Genomic DNA, 21156 nt, shown 5'->3' with positions numbered 1-21156 from the left:
AAAGTCAGGGTGTATGTAGAGCCAAGACAACTAATATAAACCTTCCATATGGATTAAGTAAGGCACTAAGAAGGAGCAGTAAAGACATTAGATGAGCTTCAGCAGTTTGCCTGTAACCTTTCTCTTCTTTCTGTCTTCGTCTTTCACTTGTCTTTACCCTCTCATTTGATTTTATTGTGTTTTATTTTACAAGCCTCTTTCTTCAATTCTTTTTTGCACAGAGCAGGTCCCTGGCTTGTGAGACCGTGGCTATAAAAGCAACTTAGCCTTGAAGGAAATGTTCCTTTATATTTATCTAATAGACTGGATCTAGCTCTTATTTAATTCCTAACAGGGACTCTATTAATTTTATCAAGGTGAAAATGTTCGCTGAACCTGACTTAATCAGGGGGTTTGTCTGTGTTAGTCAAACTGTGATGTGTTGCTGTGTGATCTAACATTATGTGTTTTCACTCTATGTATGTCTTACTGAGGTAATAGACACAGTAGGTAGCTGACTGATCATTGTCCATGATAATCATACATCGTGGTTGTATTTTTGACGCTATATTTTCAGCGACATTGCTCTGCACAGACATATCGTTATTGTGCTAGTTCAGAGCAGCCACACTACTCTGATACCATTCAGTAATGATTTTACATAAAAACACATTGCCACTTTGTCTGCACTTTATTTTGCAGTGACAGTGTATGTATTGTCTGATATTTTGTATTGTAGTGCAATTCAGGCTGTCTTTAACAAATGATCCTCAAAAAGCCAAAGTAACACAGGAACAGAACAGTATGCGTCCTGCACCTCTACTTCAATAAGTGCAATACACTCAGTCAGTCATGTTGAGGTTGGTTCCTATAGTGAACTCACACTGTATTAATTCTATTTTCTTGACATACAATGATGACAAAGACGAGGGCTGGTTTGTCTAATATTATTAAATGTTTTGTTGCAGGGTTCGACTGACATGCCATAGTTGATATTAATGACTTTCTGTATTTATGACTATTTAAGACTTTCATCGCAAACATAAAGCTTACTACTTCAGTACTCTTTTTTTCAGTGAAAACTTATATCTATAAAATGGGCATTTTACATTGTTTATTTAAAAGAAGTCAGACGACACCTCTGGTCATTTCACTATTCACTATTTCTTACAGTCAGTAATAATGATTATTAGTGTGACTGTGAGGGTCCAGCTTTGCGGTGTGTTCTGTCGCAGCTCAACTTATCTCAGAGGGGTTAAATAACACAGTAGTCACAGTCATTTTGCAGGGTTAATCAAGAATGCTACCTGGCTGTCAAACAGCTAAATACCTATGTACCACTCAACAGTGACAATCACAGGCGTCTCTATACTACATTGAATTTGTATCAGTGTTTCATTTTACTGTGAACTGAACATGTATGGCAAGTCTTTTCCAGTTCTAGTGTGTCATCACTGATGTGGGTGGTAGGCCTTGTTTGTGTGTGTGTGTGTGTGTGTGTGTGAGAGAGAGAGAGTTGGTGTGCATAATCTAAATATGAATGTTATCAACTTATCTATTGTAAGACTGCATTGCCTGATCTTTTCTGCTGTCTTTTGTTACTGTTTGTTATATAAAATAAACTGATGTTCACCTTTTGTATGTCTGTATTTTGTGTGTTAAGGAAAGTCCCTCATATCATATCATATAGCTAATATAGTATGGACAGCATGCATAGTGTCTGTTTTCAGGTAGTTCATGCATCAGTTAGTTTAGGTTGTTTCTTGGATTTAGTTTGCCTAACAAAATATGTCACAAAACCAAATTCTTTTCTTTTGTTTTTCTGCACCTGAAAAGTGTTCTGACTGAAGTATTACAGATTGGGGTCAATTAATTAAAATGTTAATAGAGACTGTTGAAAAGCTGGCGGGTCTAATTTGAGCTCAAAAACTCATTAGAGCCATGGTGGCAGCACACAGTATCTTCTCTTTTCATCAGCCTGTCTGCACCTTTACGCACAGTCCAGCACTGAGGGTGGCGGTAGAGGACGAAAACACACCAGCACAGGAAACCTGAATTTATCAATCGCTTAATCAAATTGTCCCCTCACGGGTTCCGTAGTTGTACAGTTGCATATACTAACATTAGGTCATTAACGTGTGCCTGTACGATTGGACAAGAAATGTATGTCCACCGTGAACTAACATAACTTAGGCGGTAGTATTTTTCTTATAGAAACCCCTTTTTGCTCGCTGTAAATAATGCGTATTGAAGCGAATGGTCGAGGTGACATTGTCAAACCGTTGTTAGCTAGCTAGTTGGCTAGCTACTTCACAACCACTAACTCACTAACTTGTTTAATGTCTGTCTGTTGAACGACACAATGTTGGCAACGTTGACGAGAGTCAAAAGCCCTCTGAGGCTTTCTCCGGACACACTTATAGGATACATATTCGGACGGGAGGTCAGGAGAGACCACTTGAGCTTGCTCAGTCACAGCTGTTCCCCAGTATCAGCAGCGTGGAGGCGCAGAGCCACCGCCGGCATCAGGGATGTGAACACCTCCTGCACGCTGTGCGCCAAAGTCCGAGGAAACCCGAAGAAGAGAGAGCTGTCTGAAAAGAAGCTGGTATGTGTTTGAGCTAACACAAGTGTACTTCATCAATATCTGTTTTTAACTGATACCACACAGCTGCATCAGAGATTTAAACAGAGATGATTACATTTTCAAAAACAAAACTACAGAAAACATTTCATCTATATTTCTACACAGTTTTTACTGGCTACTGTGTTTATAATTGTGGTGCCATATTCTAACATTGATTGACACCAGTCTACTGCTTCATGTGTGTTTCCTGCTGATGAGTGAAAGCTATTGTACAAAATGAACAAACTCCCTCTAGTAGCCTTCAGAGCAAATAAAACTGTTGTGTATGTGGACCATTTGCTCAACCTGCCTTCCTGGAAAACGCTCAATGTTCAACTCTAATATTTTTGTATGAATGGATACAATCTTAATTTCTTAAGCATGTTTTACTAGATACATCCAAAGTGTTTAAAGAAGCTGCATCACATACAGACGTATTTATCACCATTAAACAAGATCTCAAGTTAGGTTAATTCTCCTGTCAAATTTAACTACAGCTGATCTACCAGTGGTAGAATTCTCGTGGTACGAATGATACGGCATTTAAGATAGCAAATTATATTTGTGTAATCTGTCCTAGTGTTATCCTGTCGATAGATCGCAAACTATCAATGTTGCTTGAAGCATGGATTGACCAACTGTCTAATTTTGATTTGGCCCATAGACCCGTCACTTTGTAGACCATCGCCGTGTGCGGCTGGTGGCTGGATCAGGAGGTAAAGGGGCCTGCAGCTTTCACAGTGAGCCCCGAAAAGAGTGGGGCGGACCAGATGGAGGGAACGGAGGTGATGGAGGAAGCATCATCATCAAGGGTAAGTTGGGTGTCTGTCTTATATACTCTATCTGCTTAAGGGAATGTGTACTGACACTAGTCTGTTTGCCACTGATACTCTACAACTTCCCCATCCTGGCTTTGGAGATCAGATGTAAATTATGTCAAAATTCAGGACCGCCCGCCCTACTGAAATGTAATTCCATTGTTTTAAACAATTAGGCATTTCCTTTACCAAGGATTGGTTTTCACAAAGGTGCACTTTCAACACAGTCGCGGACAAACCTCGCTCCAGTCTGCATCATGCGAAATCGTGCTTCGATCTATATTTCTTGTTTGCGTGCTTGTCAAATCGTTGGCGCACATCATTCCGGTTTACAAGGCAGAGGATGGCCAGTCAGGAAGCAGCAAGAACTGTTATGGCAGGAATGGCAGCCCAACCTACATTTGTGTGAGTCCATGCAATTTATTCTACATGACGTGAAATCTATGAATACTTTTCTCATGTTCCTGCTGTAAACTCACTGCCTAAACTTCACTTTTTCTATTTTACAGGTACCAGTAGGAACTGTAGTGAAGGAACAGGGAAAGACAGTAATGGACCTCTCTGAGCATGGCCAGGAGTGTCTGGCTGTATTTGGAGGGGCTGGTGGGAAGGGAAATCGTTTTTTTCTGTCCAATGAGAATCGTTCCCCAATGACAGTAACCCCAGGAATGGATGGCGAGGCAAGGGCCCTTCAGCTAGAGCTCCGCACAATGGCCCACGCAGGACTGGTTAGCAAAAGTTTTTGTTTGAAAGTAACATTAGTGTGTTGCGTTTCAACACCACAAATGTAACAAACTATTTTTCATCTTTATCTCATCAGGTGGGTTTTCCTAACGCTGGGAAATCATCATTGTTGAGAGCCATCTCCAATGCCAAGCCTGCTGTGGCTGCTTATCCCTTTACAACACTCAACCCACATGTAGGAATTGTTAAATACAGGGATCACGAGCAAGTTGCAGGTAGTTAATTAATTAATATATTATGTAATTATTATTATTTCATTTTACAGCAGTATTTTTTTTAGTAAGATGTCATGTCAGATTATTATTTGCTGCTTATTTTTAGCGTAACATAAACTGTCCACTTTTACCCTTACTCCTTGTAGTTGCTGACATCCCGGGCATCATTAGAGGAGCTCACCTAAATCGAGGCCTGGGCATCTCTTTTCTGCGTCACATTGAGCGGTGTCGTTTCCTCCTCTTTGTTCTGGATCTGTCGTCTCCGGAGCCCTGGACCCAGCTCCAGCACCTGCGTTATGAACTGGAGCAGTATGAAGCTGGTCTGTCTCAAAGGCCGCAGGCCATCATAGCCAACAAAATGGACCTACCGGAGGCCCCGGAGAAGCTACAGACTCTAAAGAGCCTCACCACCCAGCGGGTCATTCCCGTGTCGGCTCTCACAGGACAGAACACAGAGGAGCTCATCCTCCACCTCAGAGAGCTGTATGATGGCTACATCCAAGGAGAGCACAGTGGGGAAGACAAACCCACTAGGTGGTAATAAAAGCTATTTCCTCTCACTCTACTGATATTTCTGTGATGTATATTTATACTGGAAGATACAGAATGGATTTTAACACCCTAATAAATATATAAACAAAACTAAAGTCAGTGTTTGTGATGTTTTACTAATGACTTGTAGCATATTACTCTTTTTTTAAAAAAACTTTTGAACATATCTTATCTTATCTTAGCTTTATCCCACACAACATGTACAGATTTTGACATTACATGTTGTGCACAGACATGCACTTGTCTTTCTAAGATTAGGGCCTGGAAAATTATTTACACGAAATGATGATTTTCTTGGTACAAACAAAACAAAGGTAGGAGGGAAAAATGGATGAAAAAACATATACTGCATGCATACATGTTTTCAGTCCTTCTAAGTCATACTTGATGTGATATAGTACTTTGGTAAATTATGTTAGGAACTCTGCTGTAAAGACGGTAGGGTAGACATAATCCCTAAATGAGCCAGCAGAGGGCACATCTCTCATACTTTTAGATAATCCAATTTTTAATTGAGCCTTGTGGTAAGCAGAGCTCTATAGAGTCCCAATGATAACATTGGTAGGTTGGTAGCCATAGCAGAGTGGCACAGAAGCACAGAACAGAGGCAAACTGTTGTCATTGTGCATTGGCTGTCATTCCAGAGGGGTGATATGTTTTGTTTGAGGCTGAAAAACAACAGGAGTTGGGTGAGGCACGACTCCCCTCTGACCCCATGTCACTGTTGTCTCTATGTGCAGCAGGATTTGGATGTTTACTATATACTGCTACTGCTTTTAACTTGATAGCCAGCCTACGCAAACGTAATGACTCGGATTATGTATGTGTTGATTCGGCAGCAGACTTTAATACCCATGTATATTGTATTATGTACATCAGCAAAACCTGAATTTGTTTCAAAAGGCACCACCTAAGAAGAAGAAACACTGGACTCTGATGGACTCGCACAAATGGAGGACTAAAAGAGAGGAATAAAACAACTAGGTCCCCCAATCAGAGAAGGAATAATAAGAGCTCTGTAATGCATCCTGGTTAAATCAGTACTAAATAACTAGAAGAAGAGATATTAGACATATAGACTATATGCCAGGTAGAGGAAGCTGTTGCCATTCAGACAATTGGATGGGAAAGTTCATGAATGGGAACACTGGAGAATAAATAGCACAAACTGCTGTGCGGTTGTACTTAAGAGGTAAAAGCTTCAGCGGAAACCAGCCACTATTGTGGTCTGTTGTTCTTTTAAAGGATGGCCTACGTCAGTGTCCTCCCCAGAGGCTGATGTTGTTATGGAGGATGCTGGTGTAAGTTACCTTCTCTGAATTTATGAGACTGGAGTGTTTTCTTTTCACATAATACTTGACAATAGGATATATATTAATTTTTTTGTCTGTCTGTTTTTGTGTTGTGGCTTATGATTGTGAAGTCTTCTCCCTCCCTCTGTCCACAGCTCAGCATGTGAGAGGAATGGATGAGGAGAGCGAGAAATGGGCCAGAATCCTGTGGGACTACCTCCGTCTGCACCATCGTCTGGAGAAAGTATGAGAGTCATGTGTGGTCCTTTGTTTAATGCCTTTCATCATGTCAGTGTAGCTGCAGGATCCGATTGTGGCCACTAAGGGGCAGAAGGACTCCAAAACAAACACGGCCATGACATATACATATTGTGGCCTTACAGCAACATCACAAATTACTGTGCATATCACACACAGCACACACGAAGCAAAATTGCCACCCTGTCTCTGACCTAGACAGAAATGTAAGTCACTTTCAGCACAGATTTGTTTTCCTGAGAGAGAAAAAAAGCTTTAGCCTGCTAGCTGATTAGCTTTCCTCACTAGCTAGCTAGCTAGCTAGCTAACTACAACCGTTAGTTAATGTCAGTTGCTAACTTTGTCCGCCTGCCATCTGGTGCCAGGCATGTAAGCTAGTTAGCCTACAGGGGCTTTACTTGAGTTTGTTTGCTGGAAACAGCTTCTGCTGTCGAAAAATGAGACTTGACCACGCGGTGAAAAACAAAACTGCGAAAAAAGAGCTAACTGCTAGCATATGATTCTCTGTGGCTTAAACTGAGTTGCTACATATGAAGGCTTTCACAGACAAAGTCATATGATTATCTTAGAATTTTATTTTATGCACATTTAATGTAATGTACGTGGTTAAAACGAAACAAGCCGAGATAACTAATGTGTCTTTGACAGTAGCATGCTTTTTGTTGTCAGAGTGACGTGATAATTGGCCTGGGGTGTCATGACCTGCGGGTGGCTGAGAGGTCAGCTGCTCTCTTTTTGGAGGGATGGGCTCCCCTGCTGCTCTTCACTGGCAACCTTGGCAAGCAGACTGCAGGTCTGTGAGAGCATACTCATCTCTCTTCTAGTAGTTAATTAGTTAGTTAATTCTTTTTTCTTTCTTAAGTAGGTAGCATGCACAAATGCTACAATGCTTCAAATATATCACAACATGTATAGCCTATCCTATTTTGCATCAGCTGCACAAATACACACAACTAGACAGGAAAACACATGCAACCAACATCTATTATATATCTATTCCCAGAAGAGAGACATCTGTTCTTCTTATTTTATCGCGCTCAAACACTGACATCCTTATATCAGTGACGAGCAGTTCATATTTCACATAGGTGTGTGGACCAGACGAGAGGCTGATGTTTTTCTGGATGTGGCGCTGCGGATGGGGGTTCCCAGGAGGAACATCCTGCTGGAGACTGAGGCCACAAACACTGGAGAGAATATTCGCTTCTCCTACACAGTCCTTAAGGAGAGGAACATTGCAGGTGGGAAATGTTTAACTGTGCCTGTAAATTATTCCTGTAGCATGTGTCAGAATAAAGAGAGCACTGAGCCTATCATAATTGGTTGTCTCAACTTCACAAACAGGTACTTTCTCAGTTCGGCCTGTTTAATCAATATTTGTTGTTTTTCCCACCTCTACCCCAGCCTCCAGGGTGATTTTTGTGCAGCAGCCTTTCATGGAGCGAAGGGTTTATGCCACTTATGTTCGGCAGTGGCCGGGCCAGGTGGAACTCACACATGCCATCGTGACTTCACCCCAGTTAGACATCTTTGAGTATCCTCACCCGACTGTCGGCACAGCCTTTGACCTCATTTGTTACATGCTTGGTACAGTCTATGATTCATCTTTTAATGCCATCACAGTGTGTTACCAAAAAAAGACTGCTCTTGGCTTCGATGTGCTTTTTCATGCATGCGTTCTTGTTTTTATGACCTTGTTGTCCAGGCGTGGTGGAGAAAATACGGGACTATCCTCATAAAGGCTTCCAGGTGGAACAGCCGCTCCCACCCGTTGTCCTGTCTGCATACCACTGGTTCCTGCAGGCTGGTTACAGCCCCAAGTAAACAACACACACAGTATTAACTGGTGCAAAGAGTGCAGTTTTATTAAAGCAGTGTTTTAGTGATTTCCCCAGATACCCTTCGCTATTATGTTTTCCTTCCACAAATGCTGCGACTGTAGCCAGTGATTTTAAATTGTAAATGATGTTTGGATATCACTCAGTTGCCCATTATATTTATTGTGCATTGAGGCCCATACCATTAGAGAAACCTCCAAAGTTTTGGGTTATTAGAGACACAATACATGAGGAATTCAAATTCTCTGGTTGAGAAAGAATTCCATATTAATTCACTCACAACACACTTTTCTGAAGCTAGAAATCATTTTTCAAATAATTTATCCTATCTATTACCCTAAATATACATCTTTATTTACCATATCAATATTTACATTACAAATGTCTAAATGGTATATGGAGCATGGATGCAGGTCGTATCATTGTCATTGTATAACCACAAGGAGTCAGTATTTCATATAAAATAGATAATTATTTTGGGCTTTATTTTGTTGGGCCAAATCTTAAAGTAATTGGTGGCATCAGAAATATGGGTAGACATATGTTTGTGGGACAGTCATGTTGACGTGTGTCAGTACATCGTTATGTGAATATGCATTTTTAGAAAATTGTGTGTTAAAGTTGACTCCTGATCTGTGACCACTCACAACTGCGTCTGTGCTTGATATATTTTAAACGCCAAACTTTTAAAGGCTATAGAACATATGATTCTGAAAGTTTCACTTGTCAGGCATGAGAATTTTCACAGGCATATAAATACATATACACACAAAGTACATTCACACACTTTTTTTTTTAATCTACTTCCTTGGAAGCGTTTTGTTTACACATTTGCATAGTTTTGGCATGTACATAGAAAACCCGGTTGGTATTTGCCCCCAGAAATATTTGTCAGCATTTTGGAAAGCCTGACAGTTTCAAATGGACTTGTGGTGAATAATGTTTGGACTGTAATATAACTATAGCAAAGGCTAAAACAAAACATGAAAAACGTGAAACTCCCATTACCTTGTCATTACTGTAGATCATCATATTCCATCATGTTCCATGGAAAACAGCAGTGCTCAACAAACAAAACTACGTCACTGCTTTTCAGTGGAAATGATGTTTAATCTGAGACCAACTGTGGTTGAAAACAGGTCCAGTTACATTTTTGGATAGAGGGTGATCCAGGATGAACTGTTTCATTTGCTGAGGTCTGTGCAGCAGTCCGCCTGAATCCTGCGTGCCTCGTCCTGTTTTAAACACGTTTGTTTTTTCATGTCATGCAATACAATTTCAACACAGTAGTCATGTTAATCTTTTGACCAGCAAAGAGTGACGAATAATTTTTTGAATATGTGGATTATTTGGATATGTGGATTAGGTTAAGATTAAAATGTGAGGATTATGTGACACAGAGTTTTTTTTTTGTTTTGTTTTTTTATAAATTTAAAAGATGAACAATCCAAATTTAACTGAAAATAAATGTGATAGGCAGTCATTTCCAATCCGTATGCTCTATTGTCTCCTCTCTTTCCTTACTCTCCGTCATTTATTATGAAAATCGATGCACTCAAGTTTGTCTTCAAGTATTTCCATAGAGATGCCCAAGATTTTTAGTCCAAGAACTCCACCCATAGAAACAATTTTTTCCCATGTGTATAACAAAAGCTATTTGATGCTGACCAGTCCTTAAGAAGCAAGATTTTGGCTAATTCCTTATTCACCATCAGCATTGCTTATCTGAGAGAAGTTTAAACATCTAAACATTAACTTAGTCAGAAGAGGTACTCCTGCTTTATACAGTAGAAACATATACAAATATTTGACCAAAATGAGAATAAAATTGGCAGTTTTCCATTATCTGTATTAGGTCTATCACACAGTAGACACAAAGGGCTGTGTAAACTGAATAGTGGAAACTATTCTGTCAGAAATTTAGTCTTAATGTTCTCCACTTTGCAGCAGATTTATGTTCTAGGCAGATTAGGGCTAGGGGATTGAATCTGAAATCCTGGTCCAGGTCCAGGTCCAGGTCCAACTCGGGGTCAAAAGAAATATCAGGGATGGAGATGGCATCAAGATCAAAGATGGTCTCAGTGTCTTCCTCTTCAGCATATACATGAGGACTATACTCCTCAGACTCCTCTTCCAGTGCCTCCTGAGTGTACAGCATCTACAGTGTATAGATGTGAACAAAGACACAGATAAAAGAACTGATATTTTTTAAGAAAAAGAAACAGAAGTACACAAGTTTTGTAGGATTGATTGAATTCTTGTCATTACCGTTTTCAGTACTTGAAGTAGAATTTCACGTTGGATTACACCATACTTTTGATTTGCAGAAAACTTCCTGTGTCCTGCCCTTGTCTTGGAAATCAGAAACAGATAATTGTATGATTTCAGTTGTCCAGTAAGTAACAAAATGAAAAATCATTCATTCTTAAACTTTAGAATATAGATATATTAGACAGAAAATTTGACAATAAAAATTGTCATATTAGTGTAGATTACAGTACCCCTAGCGTAGAGTTTCTGTGCTGATGTGTCGTTCTCATGTTTGATGATGCACCCACCGACTGAAAAGTCAAGCATTTCTGTGATTATTACTCAACTATATGGCAACTGTTGGATTCTGGGAGAATCATATAAACTGTAGAATAATCATAACTAGTAATTTTAGTACCAAACGCATTGAGTTCCCACGTGCAAACTTTTCCTCCATTGAGCTTTTTCTTTGGAGAGGGAAAAACTCTGAGTGGGCTTGTGATGCCCCACTTACTGAGTCAGTTATCAACTAGAGGGGAAAAAAATCACATCAAGCGATGACAACACTGCCATTTATTTTACATTTTTGTGGTTGTCAACAAATCTTATGAAAAGACCCAAAGCAATATTGTGTTATTGTTTTTGACTTTCCCAGTCACTTTGACTTTAAGCCTTAAGCCCATTTGTTCTTTCTGAAAACATCAAAAAAATGTTTTTCATTAATATATACTATAATGTTTTGAAACATTGATTTCTGAAAAAGGCTGGGTACTGAAGAATACAGTAGATCTTTATTGTCATTGTTATGAAACAATGGAAGGCAGTTCAGCAGCTCTACGCATTAGCAGCATTTATTTTAGCAAACATTACTCAAACAGGAGTAAATAGTATATATTCACTGTGTGTATTTAGCAACAGGATAGTGCAACTTAAAGTAAACTACAGTGTTCATGTTCATTGCAGTGAAGGAACACGTGACTTCGAGCAATGTTTAATTTTTATCAGTAAGATCGGGGCTAAATCAGCCTCTGACAGTACTTGTTAGTGGGATCACTGATGGTTATGGTCTTTTCATTTGATTTGTTGACAATGAAAGAACAATATATTAATAGTAACTAACAATTAATAATAATAACAACTAACAACAATAATGATAATTTCCGCACCCCTTGCAAATAGATCAGTTGCTGGTTTTCAGTTTGGTACATGGCATGCTCTGAATGAGACGCTGTGAACGGTGGCACATGTGGCACTGTTGCAGTTGTCACCTTGATTGTCTGCAAAAAAACCCAAAACATTCCAGTTCAGATTATGACTCAAATAAGTGACTGAAAAAAACAACCATTTGTCAGGATTCATAACAGATTAAGAAAAGTGTGCGTTGTGAGGTTGGTATCAAATTAATCTATATTTTTCATCACTTACTTGCTTCAGCGTTGGTGGAACGTGATATATTGCTTGGATTTGTTCTTTCTGATTAAATCCTTGATTTAATGGCCTAAAAAACACCTGTTAAAATGCATATACAACATTACTGCAACAAGTGATGGTTATATTTCCATAATTTTAGAGTGTACAATACTAATACTGTAGGATGAGCACCACTTAAGAGTCATAGGAAAGAAAAATCTAATTACTTGCCGGTTGTCACCAGTGCTTTTTTGTAAAATCAATTACATCTAAAACATGATTTTAGACATTTAAATCTTTACTCTGTCAGTCTACAGTCATAATCTAGTACAGGTAATTTTGTAATCTAGGTATTTACTTGGCAGTCAGTTCCTGGTTTCTCAGTGTTACACTGCAGCAGGTTTTGTCCTGAATGTTCATCTGGGATTTCAGCGCTGTATCTATCTTCCTTACATGACATCAGAAAAGCCAAAGGTAGCACCCCTGGGATACAAGACCACACAGACAGGTCAAATCAATAAAGTGTTATGTCCTAAATTAAGCTAGTAACCTTTTACCTAAGAAAGAGCTCACGACCTGAATATAAAAATATTTATATATATTGGTTTATTTAAAAAAGCGTTAGGTGTGATTAGGATGCTTCCTACCCGCAAACAGCAGTATGCTGAAAAGAATGATCCCAACTGCTCCCCGTCCTGCTACTAAGCTGGTAGCTTTAGGGGTTTGACAGTTTGGCCTCGCTGTGTTTAGGCAGCTGCACACAGTTACTAACAGGTTGTGGACAGTGGCCTGGCCCTGAAAGTCAGTTATTTCCAGTAACAACTCGAAGAGTCCAGAATGAACTGTGCGCTCCTTGGTCAGCTCGACTGAATAACCTGTTTATCCAAAATGAATGATCATATTACAAAGGTTCATGGTGGCATACTGTACAAACGAGACTTAGAAGATGATTTGATAGCAATAACATTATTTGCAATGTGTCAGAACTCACCTTGGCCTGGGTCAACCTTCCACTTGCCTTTGACATCTCCAAGAAGCTTGAAGTTAAAAGGTCCACCGTAGGGCACTTCGTCCAAGTCCAACACAGTGATGTTGGCCAGGGAGGATCCATCAGATTGGCACATGTCAATTGCGCTTACAGCCAGGAATGGAGCGTTGTCATTCTCATCGGCAATGTGGATGTTGAGGGTAGCAGTGCCCGTCGTTGGAGGTTTGCCTGGTAACCAAAAACACACGTTGTAACCAAAAACAAATGTTGTAACCAAAAACATGCACAGTGTGTGAAATCTCCAGGTCATACCATCGTCAACGGCATGTATTGTGACTGTATAGATATTGTCTTTCACAAAGGGTGACTCTCTGTCTACTTCCTTGGACGTGGTTACTTCTCCAGTCACAGGGTCCACTGTAACCCAATCAGCTGGATCGTCTCCTTTTTTGTATCTGAGACGCACATGTGTTGTGTTAGACATTTTCAAGTTCTCTGTTGACATGCTAATGTAGAATGTTGGTGTCTTCTAAGATGGACACGCAGCTCATTTCTTCATGACTCACCTTAATGTGTTTGCACTGGCGATGTCCGGGTCTCTAGCTGTAAATGTCACCAGATCTTGTCCCGCTTTAACATTCTCACCCAAGTTAACGTCTTTGTTAGGTTTGTCGAAGATTGGAGGATCATTAACATCCTCCACAGTCACTGTCATGTAGTAGGTGGATAAACCTGTCCAAGTCCCCACCCCCATCACACCACCAACAGTGGCAACAGTAGTCGTGTCTACTTCCCAAAGACCTTCGGCTCTGCGACTCACCACTTTGCATAAGTGATAAGGAATCTCATTCTCCACACTGATGGTCACATTCTTCAAAGGACTGTCTTCATAGTCCAGTTGCTATAAAAGAAGTAAACCTTGAATGTTGCTTTAAGACAAATATTTAGATTGATGCCATAATGTATCTTAAAATCATATCATCATATACATGAAAATATATCTTGGAAAAAAAGCTTGTTTCGTGAGGGATGTTTCAATGTCTGAAGGGAAAGCCAGAGGTTGAAAAGTTTGCATAAACATTTTAAAGAAAGATACAATGGAGCATAGTTGTTGTGGGTCAAGCCTTTGTACCTCATGGTCCAATTGTAGCTTGAAAATATCAGTATATATGTGTGATCGCAGACAAATACCTTTTCCACATACAGGAGTCCCTCGTTTGTTCTGGGATCAGTAGTGATTCTGAAGTTGTTGTTTGTATCTCCTTGGATTTGAAATTTCGCTCTCCAGGCTGCCGTACCATAGGTGTCATTGTCTGTAACTTGCAGCCGTGAAACAAGAACATTTTCCTCTCTTTCTTTCACTCTCCGTGGACCCTGGGGTAAAAAAATAAATGAAACTCTGATTCTGAAAAGAGACTGTTGTTTTATAGGCAACAGCTGTCATTGCTTTCTTCAGGGTAATAGAAAGAAGTGTTTGTTCACTGTTTGTCCTGTGATCACAGGAAGGCAGTTATTTCCATCTTCTACGTTGATTATGATGGTGCAGGAGCTGGAGAGCTGTGTTTTTTTCCCATGATCTTTGGCCTCCACTATAATCATGTATTTCTTAGCTTTCTGATTAGTTAAGAAAAGAACAGTCACTTAAAAAAAAAAAGAATATCAAACATATTCATATTTTTGATTTGAGAATGATGCCATCATACAGCGAGTCCTCTCACCTTGTGGTCCAGACACCCTTTAAATGAAATGGTTCCAGTTTGAGAATCAGGGTTCTTTTTTAAATAGAATTTCAGATCATGTGATTCAGGAGTGACTGAGACTATCTTTAAATCAAATTGTCCATTCATTTTGCTGTCATGATCGCTTGCCTTAATTGTAATCACTTCAGTTCCTGTCAGTATCAGAGGAAAGGAGATATTTGGGGTTTTTTTTGGTTATTGTGAGATTCACAACAATTTTGATTATGTAATTTACCATTTCATAAGAGAAGCAGTAAAAATCACATCAGGAAATTGTTAAGAAATGAGCACGTTACCTTGCAATGTTGATTCTTTTATGTTGATGTTGTACATTTCAGATTCAAACTTTGGAGTGTTGTCATTTGAGTCAGTAATCTTTATTTCAATGCCCAGTTGTGTGTCTATCACATGTTTTTCTTTATCCATTGACTGAAAAATCAGCTGTAATGGGGAAAGGCAAATATAAATAAATAGGAAATTCACTGGAACTATCCATTATGCTCCACATGCACAAATATCCTTGCGTGTCTTTCAGGAGATCATTGTAATAATAGCAACACGTAACCTTTAAAACTTTGAATTTCTCATAGTCCACAGGGCGATAGACAGTAATCTCCCCTGTGGAATTGTCGATTCTTAATACATCTTTGGGCTCCTTGTCAACACCTTGACCACTTATCCTGAAAAGGACGAGGTCCTTCTCAATGTTAATCTGTAGGGAGTATAAACACAACAGCAGCAAATTTTCTAATGATCTTCCTGCATTCTATCATATGTGCTATTCATATCCATGCATAGTGACTCTCGGTAGATACTCACTGTGCCCAGTGAATATGGGAAAGGCCCGTCATAGCCCTCGTCGATTGTAAAGGAGTCAATGATCCAGCTTCTTTTATGTCTCTGCAAAATTCCTGAAGATGACCCGTGGATTCCAACACACTGCAAAAATATTGCATTACATTATTTACTATGGAGTCCATGGAGTACATTTGGCATGTTTTGGTAAGATATCAGGACCTGAAGTTGCTCAGTGTCCTACTGGATCCATTCTTGATATACGTTTGCAATTTATTTATAATTTTGTCATCATGCTTGTTCTCATTGTGGTTTTACACAGGACATCTATTGCTTGCCTATTGCATTTGGTTGCCATTAGGTCCGATAAACAACAAATGTTGCTATGCAGGTTAATAGATCTGCATACATGTCATTTGAGTCATTTGGATTAAAACATCGTCATCATATTAGAATCTAAAGCAGAAACAAGTGTTGTTTGAAATGACTTTAATGCTTCTGTCCAGAAAGACTGCCATCTAAGATAAAGTCTTACCAGCATCACTAAAAGACTGAGATGTATTGTCTCCATAGTATATCCAGATTATGTGCTACTTCAGAAGTTAGTCCCTCAGGTAACAGACTCCTCAGGTAACAAATCCCTTGAGCGCGCATGAATGAAAATCCAACTGCATGTCAGTGCGGGCTCTGGCTGCACAATACCTGTGAGTGGGAGGGCCTGGATGCCTGTTTATTATCACACATCAACCTTGTATAGGCAGACAGGAAATTAACCCATAACAACCCATGGTGACACAGGTGTCACAGACCTTTTAAATATTCTGGAAATTTCCTATACAGCTTTAGCCTTGAATTTAACTCAAGAACTTTGTAAAAATAATGCTGTGAGATATAACATTTCAGATATTGGACATTAGGGGTAATGTCTCATAAATAAGTTCAGAAATGTCTTCCTTGTGGTCCATTTTGTCTGTTTTATACCCCCTATAATTTTACTTAAAGGAGAAAACGGTCCAGGTTCTTACTTTATAGCAGCTTGGTGTTTATAAAGTCCTGTGTGTGTGTGTGTGTGTGTGTGTGTGTGTGGTGAGAATACAGTTTCTCATTTAACTGAATGTTACAGAATGTAATAATGATCATTATCTTTATTTAGATAACAGCTTTTCCAACCAAGATTTCAAAGTGCAAAAAAAGTACAAAAAATGTAAATGATAATTACAGTGAATAAAGTTATCATTAGTTGTAGTAACTGTAAAAGAAAGCATGAGTAAAACAACAGATGTACACAGTCAAAATAGATACTGCTTAAGAAAATCAGAACTACATAAAAAGATTATCTAACTGTGTGTATGTATATATATGTATATATATGTGTGTGTGTGTGTGTGTGTGTGTGTGTGTGTGTGTGTGTGTGTGTGATTAATCTATAGTATAGAATATATAATATCTATAGTATAGAATATGCAGTTTTAATTCATCAGAAAAGCTAGCGTATATTTTCATTTTCCAAGCTAAGTTTCTAACGTAAACGTTATGTTACAACTCACTTTTAGTTTAGTGAGCTTGTGTTATGTTGGCAGTCGTTGCTGTTATATTCCACTAAAGCCAATTAAGACCTGTAGATTATATCCAATTGACAAATAAACTTGACCAGACTTTCCCTTTGGTGATCACTTTGTGCAACCTTATCTGGCAGAATTTTTTTCTTTAGCTCTGCCAGGCATTATCCATGGAGGGGATCATTTGTCTGCCTTGGGCTAATCTCTCAAACTACTGGACAGATCATCCATCCATCCATCCATTTTCAACCGCTTATCCGGGGTCGGGTCGCGGGGGCAGCAGTTTTAGCAGAGATGCCCAAACTTCCCGGGCCCCAGACACCTCCTCCAGCTCATCCGGTGGGACCCCGAGGCGTTCCCAGGCCAGCCGAGAGACATAGTCGCTCCAGCGTGTCCTGGGTCTTCCCCGGGGCCTCCTTCCGGTGGGACATGCCCGGAAAACCTCCCCAGGGAGGCGTCCAGGAGGCATCCGAAACAGATGCCCGAGCCACCTCAGCTGGCTCCTCTCGATGTGGAGGAGCAGTGGCTCTACTCCGAGCCCCTCCCGGATGGTCGAACTCCTCACCCTATCTCTAAGGGTGAGTCCGGCCACCCTGCGGAGGAAACTCATTTCGGCCGCTTGTATCCGAGATCTTGTTCTTTCGGTCATGACCCAAAGTTCATGACCATAGGTGAGGGTAGGAACGTAGATCGACCGGTAAATCGAGAGCTTTGCCTTTTGGCTCAGCTCCCTCTTCACCACGACGGACCGATACAGCGACCGCATTACTGCAGACGCTGCACCGATCCGCCTGTCGATCTCACGCTCCATCCTTCCCCCACTCGTGAACAAGACCCCGAGATACTTGAACTCCTCCACTTGAGGCAAGGACTCTCCACCGACCCGGAGATGGCAAACCACCTTTTTCCGGTCGAGAACCATGGCCTCGGACTTGGAGGTGCTGATTCTCATCCCAGCCGTTTCGCACTCGGCTGCAAACCGCCCCAGTGCACACTGGAGGTCCCGGCCTGACGAAGCCAACATGACAACATCATCCGCAAAAAGCAGAGATGCTATCATGCGGTCCCCAAACCGGACCCCCTCCGGCCCCTGGCTGCGCCTAGAAATTCTGTCCATAAAAATAATGAACAGAACCGGTGACAAAGGGCAGCCCTGCCGGAGTCCAACATGCACCGGGAACAGGTCTGACTTACTGCCGGCAATGCGAACCAGACTCCTACTCCGGTCGTACAGGGACCGGACAGCCCTTAGCAAAGGGCCCCGGACCCCATACTCCCGAAGCACCTCCCACAAGATGCCACGAGGGACACGGTCGAATGCCTTCTCCAAGTCCACAAAGCACATGTGGACAGGTTGGGCAAACTCCCATGAACCCTCGAGCACCCGATGGAGAGTGTGGAGCTGGTCCAGTGTTCCGCGACCAGGATGGAACCCGCATTGTTCCTCCTGAATCCGAGGTTCGACTATCGGCCGTATCCTCCTCTCCAGTACCCTGGAATAAACTTTCCCGGGGAGGCTGAGGAGTGTGATCCCCCTATAGTTGGAACACATCCTCCGGTCCCCCTTCTTAAAAAGAGGGACCACCACCCCGGTCTGCCACTCCAGAGGCACTGTCCCCGACCGCCAGGCGATGTTACAGAGACGTGTCAACCAAGACAGTCCCTGTACATCCAGAGACTTGAGGTATTCAGGGCGGATCTCGTCCACCCCTGGTGCCTTGCCACCGAGGAGCTTTCTGACCACCTCGGCGACTTCGGCTTGGGTGATGAACGAGTCCACTTCTGAATCCCCAGCCTCTGCCTCCTCAATGGAAGACCTGGCGGTGGGATTGAGGAGATCCTCGAAGTATTCCTTCCACCGCCCGACGACATCCCCAGTCGAGGTCAACAGCTCCCCACCCTCACTGTAAACAGTGTTGGTGGGGTACTGCTTCCCCCTCCTGAGGCGCCGGACGGTTTGCCAGAATTTCCTCGAGGCCGACCGGTAGTCCTCCTCCATGGCCTCCCCGAACTCCTCCCAGGCCCGAGTTTTTGCCTCCACAACCGCCCGGGCTGCAGCACGCTTGGCCTGCCGGTACCTGTCAGCTGCCTCAGGAGTCCCACGAGCCAATAAGGCCCGGTAGGACTCCTTCTTCAGCTTGACGGCATCCCTTACTTCCAGTGTCCACCACCGGGTTCGGGGATTGCCGCCACGACAGGCACCAGAGACCTTACGGCCACAGCTCCGAGCGGCCGCGCCGACAATGGAGGTGGAGAACATGGTCCACTCGGACTCAATATCTCCAACCTCCCCCGGGATCTGTGAGAAGCTCTCCCGGAGGTGGGAGTTGAAAACCGCAGCGACAGCGGGTTCCGCCAGACGTTCCCAACAGACCCTCACGATACGCTTGGGCCTGCCGAGTCTCTCCGGCTTCCTCCCCTGCCAGCGGATCCAACTCACCACCAGGTGGTGATCAGTTGACAGCTCAGCCCCTCTCTTCACCCGAGTGTCCAGAACACACGGACGGAGGTCAGATGACACGACAACGAAGTCGATCATCGACCTCCGGCCTAGGACGTCCTGGTGCCACGTGCACCGATGGACGCCCTTGTGCTCGAACATGGTGTTCGTTATGGACAGTCTGTGACTAGCACAGAAGTCCAACAACAGAACACCACTCGGGTTCAGATCGGGGAGGCCGTTCCTCCCAATCACGCCTCTCCAGGTCTCACTGTCGCTGCCCACGTGGGCGTTGAAGTCCCCCAGTAGAACAATGGAGTCCCCAGTCGGCGCACCATCCAGCACCCCTCCCAGGGACTCCAAGAAGGCCGGGTACTCTGCACTGCTGTTCGGCCCATAGGCCGAGACCACAGTGAGAGACCTGTCCCCGACCCGAAGGCGCAGGGACGCGACCCTCTCGTTCACCGGGGTAAACTCCAACACATGGCGGCTGAGCTGTGGGGCTATAAGCAAGCCCACACCAGCCCGCCGCCGCACACCCGAGAAATGGAGAGCCCAGCCCCTCTCGAGGAGCTGGGTTCCAGAGCCCAAGCTGTGAGTGGAGGTGAGCCCGACTATATCTAGCCGGTACCTCTCAACCTCCCGCACAAGCTCCGGCTCCTTCCCCCCCAGCGAGGTGACATTCCATGTCCCTACAGCTAGAGGCTGTCTCCGAGGCCCAGGTCGTCGGGGCACTCCGCCTCGACCGCCACCCGTGCCACATAGCACCCGACCCCTACGGCTCCCTCTGCGGGTGGTGGGCCCACAGGAGGTCGGACCCACGTCATCTATTCGGGCTGGGCCCGGCCGGGCCCCGTGGGCAAAGGCCCGGCCACCAGGCGCTCGCATGCGAGCCCCAGCCCCGGGCCTGGCTCCAGGGGGGGGCCCCGGCTGCGCCATACCGGACGACGTCACGGTCCTTCGTTGTCTTCTCTTCATAGGGGTTTTTGAACTGCTCTTAGTCTGGCCCGTCACCTAGGACCTGTTTGCCTTGGGAGACCCTACCAGGGGCATAAAGCCCCAGACAACATAGCTCCTAAGGATCATACGAGCACTCAAACTCCCCCACCACGATAAGGTGGCAGCTCAAGGGGGAGACAGATCAGCCAAATACTATTTGTGCACATTCTGCTGCAGGCTTAGACTGTATAAAAGAAGCGGACGTTGCTTCCAGGTCTGAAAAGTGAAGCTGATACTGAAGTGCTTTAAACTTGCATTCTTTCTAAACCTCTGAAACTCAAATTAAAAACTACAAATGTCATGTCAGCCTCAGTGTTATGATAATAAGAAGGTCTTTTATTCTTTCAGGGCTGCATTTACAAAAATTCAGCTCATACTTAATTATTTCTAGTTCATCAACGTTCTTTGTGTATTTCCTTGCTGTGACAACACTGGACTGCTAACAAAGTGACAGTCTGTAAAAATCATGCCTGTACTGGATGTGAAGGCCATACAGAGGAATATTTCCCTTCTGTTATGCTCCATTTCCACAAACCTTGTAGATAATTCACAACAGAAACATTAATGTCAAGCTCTGAGATCACTAGTGTGTTACAAACAGCAAACAGGTTTAAAACAAAACTGTGCTACTATACATTGGTATTATTTACTAAG

At 42.6% G+C, this 21156-nt stretch overlaps 2 protein-coding genes across 3 annotated transcripts; one reads left to right on the top strand and one right to left on the bottom strand.

Annotated features, from left to right (window-relative positions):
* Positions 1-2097: 2097 nt before the first annotated feature.
* On the top strand, positions 2098-8337 carry mtg2 (mitochondrial ribosome-associated GTPase 2). 2 transcript variants are annotated; one of them, XM_070839549.1, is made up of 7 exons: positions 2098-2587; positions 3270-3417; positions 6382-6470; positions 7154-7277; positions 7573-7725; positions 7889-8071; positions 8190-8337. In XM_070839549.1, exons 1-7 carry the CDS (start codon positions 2342-2344, stop codon positions 8306-8308), a joined length of 1062 nt encoding a protein of 353 aa, XP_070695650.1. In that variant the 5' UTR covers positions 2098-2341; the 3' UTR covers positions 8309-8337. The 2 variants fall into 2 exon arrangements, with proteins under 2 accessions (XP_070695650.1, XP_070695648.1); XM_070839547.1 differs by lacking the exons at positions 6382-6470; positions 7154-7277; positions 7573-7725; positions 7889-8071; positions 8190-8337 and adding exons at positions 3651-3826; positions 3933-4151; positions 4244-4382; positions 4529-5018.
* A 770-nt stretch (positions 8338-9107) lies between these two features.
* Positions 9108-16099, bottom strand: cdh26.2 (cadherin 26, tandem duplicate 2). The gene is made up of 18 exons (XM_070839973.1): positions 16040-16099; positions 15529-15648; positions 15275-15421; positions 15006-15150; positions 14689-14861; positions 14453-14584; positions 14162-14344; positions 13537-13871; positions 13283-13425; positions 12974-13198; positions 12630-12857; positions 12341-12465; positions 11998-12081; positions 11739-11849; positions 10991-11101; positions 10824-10883; positions 10591-10674; positions 9108-10480 (listed from the first exon to the last, which is right to left on the bottom strand). Exons 1-18 carry the CDS (start codon positions 16073-16075, stop codon positions 10235-10237), a joined length of 2688 nt encoding a protein of 895 aa, XP_070696074.1. The 5' UTR covers positions 16076-16099; the 3' UTR covers positions 9108-10234.
* Between the last annotated feature and the right edge of the window lie 5057 nt (positions 16100-21156).

This window comes from Pempheris klunzingeri, chromosome 11 (assembly GCF_042242105.1).
Source record: "Pempheris klunzingeri isolate RE-2024b chromosome 11, fPemKlu1.hap1, whole genome shotgun sequence".
Taxonomy (NCBI): Eukaryota; Metazoa; Chordata; class Actinopteri; order Acropomatiformes; family Pempheridae; genus Pempheris; species Pempheris klunzingeri.
This window is presented reverse-complemented; position numbering and strand designations above follow the sequence as displayed.